This window comes from Rhinatrema bivittatum, chromosome 9, assembly GCF_901001135.1.
Source record: "Rhinatrema bivittatum chromosome 9, aRhiBiv1.1, whole genome shotgun sequence".
Classification (NCBI taxonomy): domain Eukaryota; kingdom Metazoa; phylum Chordata; class Amphibia; order Gymnophiona; family Rhinatrematidae; genus Rhinatrema; species Rhinatrema bivittatum.
This window is the reverse complement of record NC_042623.1, coordinates 58,858,038-58,868,601: the sequence shown is the minus strand read 5'-3', so window position 1 is coordinate 58,868,601 and position 10,564 is coordinate 58,858,038. Positions and strand designations below refer to the sequence as shown.

At 44.6% G+C, this 10,564-nt stretch overlaps 1 protein-coding gene across 2 annotated transcripts in view; it reads left to right on the top strand.

The window, feature by feature from the left end:
* Positions 1 to 429: 429 nt before the first annotated feature.
* Positions 430 to 10,564, top strand: part of LRRK2 (leucine rich repeat kinase 2) — a 584,366-nt gene continuing 574,231 nt past the window's right edge. For both annotated transcript variants that reach the window (XM_029617357.1, XM_029617356.1), the window contains exons 1-3: positions 430 to 928; positions 1,033 to 1,118; positions 6,606 to 6,715. In XM_029617357.1, the coding sequence (XP_029473217.1) occupies positions 793 to 928; positions 1,033 to 1,118; positions 6,606 to 6,715 (332 nt within the window). In that variant the 5' untranslated portion in view covers positions 430 to 792. The remainder of the gene's footprint in view (positions 929 to 1,032; positions 1,119 to 6,605; positions 6,716 to 10,564) is intronic.

Below are 10,564 nucleotides of genomic sequence, written 5' to 3'. Positions count from 1 at the left end.
TGGTGTTTGTTGTGCCTTTTTTATTTTTAGAATGATTAGTCAGTATTTTTCTGCATTAAAAAAGTAGCAGAACCTTTTTCTTCTGATCTGCAGCATTTAGCTAGTAGAGGACTTGCTGGGAATGTGCTGTAGTGCTACTGTGCACAAAACCCCCATCTGCCCTCAGACTCCTAACGACAAGTAACTGCAGCAGAAGCCGACAACTGTCCATAATCTTAATTCTCTTTTTCAGCCCCAGACGTTACCACAGTTTCACTGTCGTTCTTCATGCATAGCAAAGACGTATCGGGCTATTCTCGTCCCCTCCCATTCGTGCACCACATTTCTAGGGTGCTTTCCCGACCTCCTACGCTTACGTCTTATTTCCTGCCGCACCAAGAAACAGGAGAGGGGGCCACTCGCAGGGCTTTCACCCAGCTCTCTACCAATCAACAACCGGTTACCGACGCTGTCAATGTTCTGCTCTGCAGCCAATCAGAGGACGACTTCGACAACCAATCAGGAACGGCCTCTCAAGAAAGCTGTTCTACCCGACCTAACAGGGAAACTTTTGGTGCAGCTTCTTTACCGTCAGACCGCCGGTGTTTAGCAAGAGAGAAAAAAAGAGAAGCTTTATCTGATCTTCTGTGGTACCCAAGCCGCATCCGGGTGAACTCATGCAGCTTCTGGTAGGGAAGAGGGTCCAAACGCTGCCTTTCCTGCAGCCAATGGCAACGAGTTTGGGAAAAGCGACAGCAGAATTGTAACTTAAAGCTTTGTAAAGAAAAAAAAATTATATCCAACTAAGCAGTCATGGCCAGCATCGAAGAACTGGAAGAGAGCCTGAAGAAGCTGATTGTAAGGCTTAAACATTTCCAAGAAGGCAAGCCAAAGGACACGCTGATCCAGATTATCGAGGATCTGCTTGCGCTCACTTTTGCTGATTGCGGTAGGTGCATTTCTTTTACGGTTTCGTCTTGAATAGATTATTCGTGTATTTCATGCTCAGAATGCAGGTTTTATTTGATGCCCGTGTTTCTTGTTTCGCCCCAGCACCCGCGATGTTTGAGGGTAAGGATGTCCACCTGCCGCTTTTGTTAGCTTTGGACTTGTACCTCCGAGATGCAGGCGTGCAGCAGGTAAGGGTGCGTGACGGCAGGCAACAGAGGGTGAATGGAAAGGAAGCAATGGGAAGAAAATAGTGCAGAGGGCAACCAGTAGAAAGTGCAGCATTTTAGATTAACCCTGACCGCCCGCCCCCATGTAATTTCGATGGGAAAAGTACCTACGTTGACTACCCCCACCCCCACCCGGTCACTGCCCACCCCCTAAATCACTTACTAACTTTGAAAAATAGAAAAGTCTTGTGCACCTAGATCTTGCTGTTCAAAAGTTTATAAGCTAAAGACACTTATACACACACACACTAACATTCTCTCTCTCTTGCTCGCTCTCCTAAGCCTCTCTGATTTTCTGTTGAAGGGAGGCTAAAAAAAACCAAACTTAACAAGAAAATTTACTGAAGCCTGTGCATCAGCCACACAAAACTGTTAAAGGAACCCAAGAAAACAGTCACTGGCCAGTCCCAAAATAGGAAGAGGTCAGTATTCAAACGCTACTAGCAATTGCCTCTTATCCAAATAAGTTACATAAATTACATAAATTATCCTAAATTAGTTACTCTTATTTAATCAATTGTTTTGCATCTCACCACTCTACCTGATAAGATTCTTCCCTTCAGTTCCAACTTTACCCAAGTAAGAGAAATTTAAACTCTCCCAGTGATTGATGAAGTTCACAAGTTTTTATACCACATGTTAATCACTACCTGATTGTCCACTGTAATACCTTGATCAGTTCTAATATGTTACATGGTTCTACTGTTATTAAATGTAATAAGTTGTTATACTGTAAACCATATATAAAAGCTATTAAATAAATAAATAAACATATCCAGCTAAGTAGTTACTTGGGCAGTGGGTGTAACTGGGCAGTGCTACTTATTGGGCTAACTTACCGTAGGATTTATCATTCCGCTATAAATTTAGCGGAATGATGAGCCTTAGCTAGAAAAGGGGCCGGGCAGGCCATAGTATGCACCTGGCTGTATTGCAGCGGTGCGCCGCACGCTATCGCCTCCATAGCACCACCTGTAAAAGGTGTAGTTATTTCTGGCGCTACTGCTGGTGATAATGTGTTAAACATTATCGCCCACAGCGGTATTGGAAAAAATTTTTTTCTTAACCCTGCCCAAAACCTCCCCTTTCCCTCATTTTAATGTTATCGTCGTGATGCAACGCGGTAAGGCCCTAATGCACGTGATAACTGCCCATTCATTTTGAAAAATGACCCTGTTAGCTAGATAAGTAGCGATTATTCAGATTTATCCACTTAAGTTAACCAGGTAAGTTAGACTTGCTCCATAGCAGGTCTAAATTTAGTGGGATATGACTTATCTGGTTAAGTAGTACCAAATACGAGGTTATTCAGCAGCTTAGCCGTGCTGCTGAATATCCCATGGAAGTTTACCGGCTAAGTCTTATCTGGCTGACTTACTTAGCCGGCTGTGTCTGAATACTGACCTCCTAATGTGTAGTAGTAGGAAACAAAACTGTTAAAGAATGGTTTGTTCAAACAGCATCTTCTCTGAATCAGTGTCTTATAACCACAGAATTGAGTTTAACAGCTCTCCCATGGTGGCGTTCATGATATGAGGGGGGAGTTTTCCGCACTTAATCAGTATTTGCATGTGAATTTGAACATCCGTCTTCTCCTTAAACCCACTTCCCCTTTTCTCTTACACTGCAGGTAATATTTTATATGAGGGTGGGTTTTTTTGTGTGTAACACTCATTGCTACAGAAGAAGAATTTTGCATATTAGTGAGTCAAAATGGTGCAGCAGTATGTGCAGTAAAGATGATTGCATGCATAACTTTTCTAACCTTTCCATATTAGTCCCTTTTTATGCTCAGTTTTGTCTGTCAGTTTGGTTGGGTATTCAATATTGATTCCTTTTTCTCCTGAAACTCCTTTTGCCATTTTGCTGTGTACAGTCATCTCTCCCTCCTTTTAGTGCTTCTCTCTCTCATTTCTTCATTCCCAGCCCTTCCCCATTTTCTCTTCCTCTGCGTCTTTCTTTCCATGTTCCGTCTTTTTGCTCCTGCCACGGCCATCTTTTTCTCTCTTCGCTCTGCTGACTGCTTTCTTATCTCATTCTTCCTCCCTTGCTCCACCACATTTCCTCTAAGACTTTTCTCCCCCCTCTCACTCTTCATTCCATTAGTAGGGATGGGGCTAGAGGCTGAAGTAGGAATAGTCCCCATCCTTTCTAATCCTCCAGTTCCTCTCATTTCTCTTTATCACAGCTTCAGTCCCCTATAAAGGAGGCTTTTTTTTCTTTGTAATTTGTGTTTGTTTATTGATCTATTTATTTATTTAATTGGTTTTTTATACCGGTATTCGTGGGTACATCATATCGGTTCACAGCGTATATAACGAGATACAATAGAATAATTCGGTTCAAAACGAAATACAATAGAACAGTTTGGAGGAACGGGGTAGAAACGGGGAAGGAGGGGGAACAGGGTAAGGGTAAAACACTGAGTACAAAAGAGGAAGGGAGGGTAGCTGGGAAGCAGAGGGGTAACTTATGTATAGGAAATGAGGTGCGAGATTAATACAGAGGATAACTAATATATACAAAAATGAATAATTATATGTGGGGGGGGGAGGAAGCTGGAAAGGGAGGGGGTAACTTGTATATGCGAAGTAAAGTACAAGATTAACGTAGTAAGTAACTTTTATATATACAAAGAGTAATGTACATGATTAATACAATGAAGGGAACTTTTTATGACCAGAGGGTGAGAAAATGTAAGGAGGGGCTGGGGTGGGGGGTAGAGCAAAGTAGTGGGAAGAATTGGGAGAAAATATATGGAAGGGGGAGGGGGTGTGGCATAGTAAAGGGTGGGGGGGGTATTGAACTGCAAGGAGTGAGGGGAATAGGGAGATGGGGAGGGGAGGAGGGGAGGAGCTCAATTCTGGGAAGGCCTGTTTAAACAGCCATGTCTTAAGTTTTTCTTGAATTTATGAGAGCATGACTCTAGGCGGAGGTCAGGGGGCAAAGTATTCCAGAGGGTGAGCCCTGCGCAAGATAGCGCACAATGTTTCGTCGAGATGAGGCGTGTAGTCTTGGGGGAGGGTGTGTATAGGAGACCTTTGTAGGTGTATCTGGTAGGATGGTTGGATGCAAGGAAGCAGAGAGGGTTTCCAAGCCAGTGGGTTTTGTCGGCGTGTAGGGTTTTGTGGATGATAGTGAGGGTTTTGTAGCTTATGCGGGAGGAGATTGGGAGCCAATGGAGATCCTTGAGGACAGGGGTAATGTGTTCTGATTTCCTGGTATTGGTGAGGATTCTCGCTGCTGCATTTTGTAGCATCTGGAGGAGTTTGTTGGTGGTGAATGGGAGGGCAAGTAGTAGGGAGTTACAGTAGTCCAGTTTGGAGAAGATGGTTGCTTGGAGGACCGTACGGAAGTCGTGGAAGTAAAGGAGGGGTTTAAGTTTTTTTGAGGATTTGTAGCTTAAAGAATCCATCTTTTATGATTGCATTGATGTGTTGGTCGATGGTGACACCGAGATCATGTTCGCTGTTAGGGAGGGATATGGCAGTCGGGGGAGAGGAATTATGTTGTGTTGTGGTGATATGATTAGAAGTTCCGTTTTGGATGTATTTATTTATTTATTTTATTTAATTTATTTAAAACTTTTCTATACCGTCGTATAGTAGAGCACCATCACAACAGTTTACAGTTAGGCACAAATATGTGGTTTCTAATTTATCCAAAGGGTGCCATTATTATACGGTTACATAGTTCGATAATATACTCTAAATGGGAAAGGGTGTGATTACCATTTACTATTAACTGTCTTAAATTGTGAGAAAATAACAAAAGTAAGCAATACTGCTTTTTCTTGGTGAATTCCTGCTTTGTGTATGTGTTATTCCGTTACCTCACTGTGAAATGCTTTTTTGAAGAGCCATGTTTTTAAGCCTTTTTTGAAGAGTTTTATTTCTTTCATTAGTCTTAATTCTAGTGGTAATGTGTTCCATAATAATGGTCCTGCCAAAGATAGTGCTCTCTCTCTAACTTGGGTCAACTTTGCTGTTTTGACTGAGGGTATGGTTAGTAGAGCTTTATTGGCTGATCTGAGATTTCTTTGGGGGACATGTAGTCGTAATGCGGTGTTTAGCCAGTCCGAGTTTTCGTCGTTTATTAGCTTATGAACTGTGCATAGTGCTTTAAATTGAATTCTCTGTTCTATTGGGAGCCAGTGTAAATCTGCAAGTGTTTGGGTGATATGATCTCTTCTGCCTTTACCAGTAAGTATTCTGGCAGCCGTGTTCTGTAGTATTTGCAGTGGCCTGATAGTGGTGTATGGTAAGCCTAGGAAAAATGTGTTGCAGTAGTCCATGCTGGCAAATATTAAAGCTTGTAGTACTGTACGAAAGTGTTCCTGATTTAATAAGGGTTTTAGTCTTCTAAGGATCATTAGTTTGGCGTAGCCTTCTCTTGTTTTTATTGATATGTGTTGCTTAAGGCTCAGTTCCGTGTCTATGATTACTCCTAGGTTTCTAGCTTTATCAGTTAAGTCTACTGATTTGTCATTTTTAAGTCGAATGGGATTTTGAATTCTTTTGATGATTTTTCATTCAAGATGTATAAATTCTGTTTTTTCAATGTTGATTACTAGTTCCATTTGGTTTAATAGTTGTTTAATTATGTCTAGGTATAGCATTGCAAAGTTTAGAGTTTTTTCAATTGATTCTTCAATTGGTAGAATTAATTGAATGTCGTCAGCATAAATGTAGTGTATGACACCTAGACCAGCCAGTAGGTGGCAGAGGGGGAGCATGTAAATGTTAAATAGAGTTGCTGAAAGTGCTGAGCCCTGGGGGACTCCTGTCTTTAGTGTGATTTTGTCTGATATTGAGTTTTTTATCTGTACCTGATAGGATCTATTGTTAAGGTAGGAAATGAACCATTTAATTGTTTTGTTTTGTAATCCAATTTCTTCCAGGCCAGGTGGAGGTTAGTGAGGAGTGTATTTATGGATGAGAGGCAGTTTTCCCAAATCTTGAGGGTTATGGTTAAGGATTCTTGTATGGGGATCAAGATTTGGACATCATCTGCATAAATATGTTTGAGGCCGAGGTCAGAGAGGAGTTGATCAGAGGGGCAGAAGGTAAATATTGAAGAGGGTGGAGGAGAGGGATGATCCCTGGGGGATGCCTTGGGTTAATTGGATGGGTGTGGATTCGGTGTTTCCAATTTTGAGTCTGTAGCACCTCTTGTCAAGATAAGATTTAAACCAGAGATGGGCTGAGCCAGTAATGTATGGCTGCTAAAGCTCTTCCCTTCCAAAAAAAAAAAAGAACACATACACACACATTCTCTCTCTCTTCATATTTATTGCTGTGAGCTAGTAAATCAATTTCATTTGTGCTATTCCCCTATCCGTAATGCTTCTTTTACTAAAGAAAATCTTTAGGCTCTTAGCATATTATTTTAGGACAATTTACTATCTCTTTGCTCGTTAACAGATATTTAACAATCTTTGTTTTGCAGATGGGATGGTCCCTGCTCTGTAGATTAATAGAAGTTTGTCCAGGCACCTTGCATGAACTAGCTGCTCCCCAGGACCTTGGAAAGGACTGGGATATGCTTGGGGCTCACCAGTAAGTTGATACGTTCTGACTGTTACAGTGCACCAAGGCAGATCATGCAAACAGTTGACATGCAGGGGCATAGTAAAGGTGCTTTGGGCCCTGGGCTTGGGCTCCCTTTACTGCCATTACCATTAGTGTTTGGGGCCCCACTGTAGGCTTGGTCGCTGGGCGACTGCTCCATTCCCCTTCCCTCCCCCTCCCTCCCCTCTCCCAACACCTTGAGCCATTAGTGCTGGTGTGATCCTTTGCCGGCCTTCAGTCACCAGTGGTGATGCATATGAATATGAAATTCTTAAATATGTTATTACTGGTTAATATAGCTTGCAGCGGTACTGCTCGGGGTAAGAATGTTTGGTCAGAGTGGTTTAGTTATGTCTTTTATCCCAGGACAAGCAGGATGCTAGTCCTCACATATGGGTGACATCAGTAATGGAGCCCTATGCACGGAAAACTTCTGTAAAAGTTTCTATGAAACTTTTGACTGGCACCAGAGTGCCTACTGAGCATGCCCAGCATGCCATGACATTCCCTGCCACAGGGGTCTCCCTTTAGTCTTCTTTTTTCCGCGAAGCAGTTAGCCTCGCGGTTATTAGGAGTCCTGTGGGATTCTCCACAACTTTTCCTCACGGAAAACTTTAAAAAACTTCAAACCGCAAAGGGTCTCCCTTAGTATATCCATCGCGGTAAGTTTTTACCATTTTCGCGGTTCCGTTCCGCCTGTATTTTTTCCAAAAATTTTTGTCCTGAGTCATAAAGCCGTCGACGGCTGTCCAGCTCCAAAATGACTACAGGCTTCAAAAAATGCCCAAAATGCACAAGGAACATGTCTATCACAGACCCTCACCAGGACTGTGTCCTCTGCCTTGGTGAAGGGCATGATGTTAAGACTTGTCCCTTATGTGCTACGATGACCTCGAAGGGCCGACGTCTGCGACTGGACAAAATGGAGCAGTTGTTCAAAATACAACTGGTTTCTGCTCCATCCACTTCAACTCAATCGTCTCCGGCTGGGTCGATTAGGAAAGTCGTCTTGAAAAAATGACAATCAGGTGAGTCGGGAGACGCTCCATTTTCCTCCCCCTCGCCATCATCCAGGGCGTCAACATCGGGCAGTGAGAAAGCCCGCGAAAAAGACAAGCATCGGCATCGTAGGCCGCATACGGCATCCGCTACACTGATACCCGGCGAGCCATCGACGGAAGACGGCACACCGGTTAAGAAACCCCGGCCCCAGAGTAAGGCTTCCGAGCCATCGACAAGGCGATCCTCGCCGATTCCGGCGGAAGGAACCGTGCCTCCTCAGGGCTCTGAGGACGTACTGATGTCGCCACCACCGCCTCCCCCCATGGGTGCTCTGTTTACATCATCCATGCGGGCGGAACTTGACGTTTACATACGCCAAGCGGTCAGGGATGCCTTCGTCGAAGCGATGCCACGACCTTCTACACCGGTTCTGCCATCGACACCGGTCATGAGAATATCGCCGATTCCATCACCAGTACCCTCGATGCCGATGCCAGGGAAATCGCCGCAATTATCGATGACGTCGGTTCCAACACCAGTGCCGTCCATGCCGCAACCAGCGATGATGCCACAGATTCCATCGGTTCCAATGTGGCTACTGACCCCAATGGCACCTTCGGTGCCAATTCAAGATTCGTCCATATTTCAACCTTTGATGGACAAATTGGATTCCCTTATCCAAGTCTTCTCCTCTTCACCACAAGATCTCGGTTCTGATCAACATCAGGAACCATTACCAGGTCCGTCAGGTGTCATACCACCCATCAGACCACACACACCAGTCTCTGAGATCCCATTTAAGCCTCCTAGGCCAACAGGGCATCCTCTGGACACCGCTAGTGACTCAGAATTTTCATCTGAAGAGGATATCCTCTCTGAGCCCTCACCACCAGAGGACAGGAGAAAATCACCACCGGAGGATCTTTCATTTTCTAATTTTATAAAGGAAATGTCTGAAACAATTCCTTTCTCCCTCCTTTCAGAGATAGACAGCAGACAAAAGACCTTGGAGGTACTTCAATTCGTAGACCCTCCTAAGGAAATACTTGCCATTCCAGTTCATGAGGTCTTACAGGAATTAATGTACAGGATGTGGGAGCACCCTGGTTCTGTGGCGGCAGTCAATAAACGTGCTGATGCCACTTATCTGGTTCAGCCCATCCCAGGGTTTCAAAAAACTCAATTACCACATCAATCAGTAGTGGTCGAGTCGGCCCAGAAGAAGGCCAAGAGGTTAAAACAACATGCCTCCACACCTCCTGGGAAAGATAGCCGGTTCCTGGACAATCTAGGAAGAAAAATCTTCCAAGCTGCGATGCTGGTATCCAGAATAAATTCTTACCAGCTATTTATGAATCAGTACCAGCGAGACCTGTGGAAACAGGTTGAAACACTGTCACACCAATTACCTGACCAACTTCAGGACGGGTTCCTAAGACTCGTGCACAAAGGCCTAGAAGCGGGCAAACACGAGGTAAGGGCCACATATGATTCCTTTGAGACAGCCTCCCGGTTATCAGCGTCAGGAATCACAGCTAGGAGATGGGCCTGGTTAAAATCATTGGAACTGAGACCAGAGGTACAAGAACGCTTGGCAGACCTGCCTTGCCTAGGGGAAAACCTCTTTGGTGATAAAGTCAAAGAGGCGGTGGCAACCATCAAGGACCACACTGAAACCCTTAAACAGCTATCTCAGCTGCCGCAAGAGTTACACCAAACTTTTAGGAGGCCTCCAAGAAGGGAACCAAGGAAACCCTATTATCGCCCTAGGCGATATTATCCTCCGGCAACCAGGCCCAGACAACAACGGCCTACTCAACGGTCACAACCTTGCCAGAGACCTGCTAGGCCTCAGCAGCCTCCGCCTTCGGCGTCCACTTCTGGATTTTGAAGTCCAGCCAGAGAGCAGGAGCCATTCCCAAAATCCTTATCCACAATTACCTGTGGGAGGCCGAATATCTCATTACCATCAAACTTGGACCTCCATCACGACAGACCAATGGGTACTCTCAATTACAACTCAAGGGTACCGCTTGGATTTCCTCACTGTACCAAATGAAAATCCTCCTATTCCATCTTGGACAGTGTCTCATCACTCCCACAATTCTACAAGCAGTATTATCCACCCTTCTGACTGCCAGGGCCATAGAAAGAGTTCCCAGGCCTCAGTGGGGCAGAGGATTCTACTCCCGATATTTCCTCATTCCAAAGAAAACCGGGGGCCTACGTCCTATCCTGGATCTCAGAAATCTCAACAAATTTCTAAAGAAAGAAAAATTCAGGATGGTATCCTTAGGCACCATGCTACCTCTTCTTCAAAAAGGAGATTGGCTCTGCTCTCTGGATCTTCAAGACGCTTACGCTCACATTCCCATCTTTCCTCCTCATCGACAGTACCTGCGATTTCTGGTGGAAGGTCAACACTTCCAATACAGAGTACTACCATTCGGCCTAGCCTCAGCACCTCGAGTATTCACAAAGTGTCTTGCAGTAGCGGTGGCACATCTTCACAAACAAAGAGTGCATGTGTTTCCTTACTTGGACGACTGGCTCATCAGGAGTCAAACACAAAGCGGAGTTCTCACTTCTCTCCAGCTCACAATAAAGTTGCTTCACTCCTTGGGGTTTCTCATCAACTACGGGAAATCCCATCTCATACCATCTCACCAGTTGCAGTTCATAGGTGCAGATCTCAACACCATCACAGCGAAAGCTTTTCTTCCAAAAGACCGTGCTCAAGCGCTCGTTGTCCTAGCGCGCTCTGTTCGCAATCAGTCTCGAGTTACAGCTCATCAGTGCCTCACCCTGCTCGGACACATGGCCTCAACGGTTCAT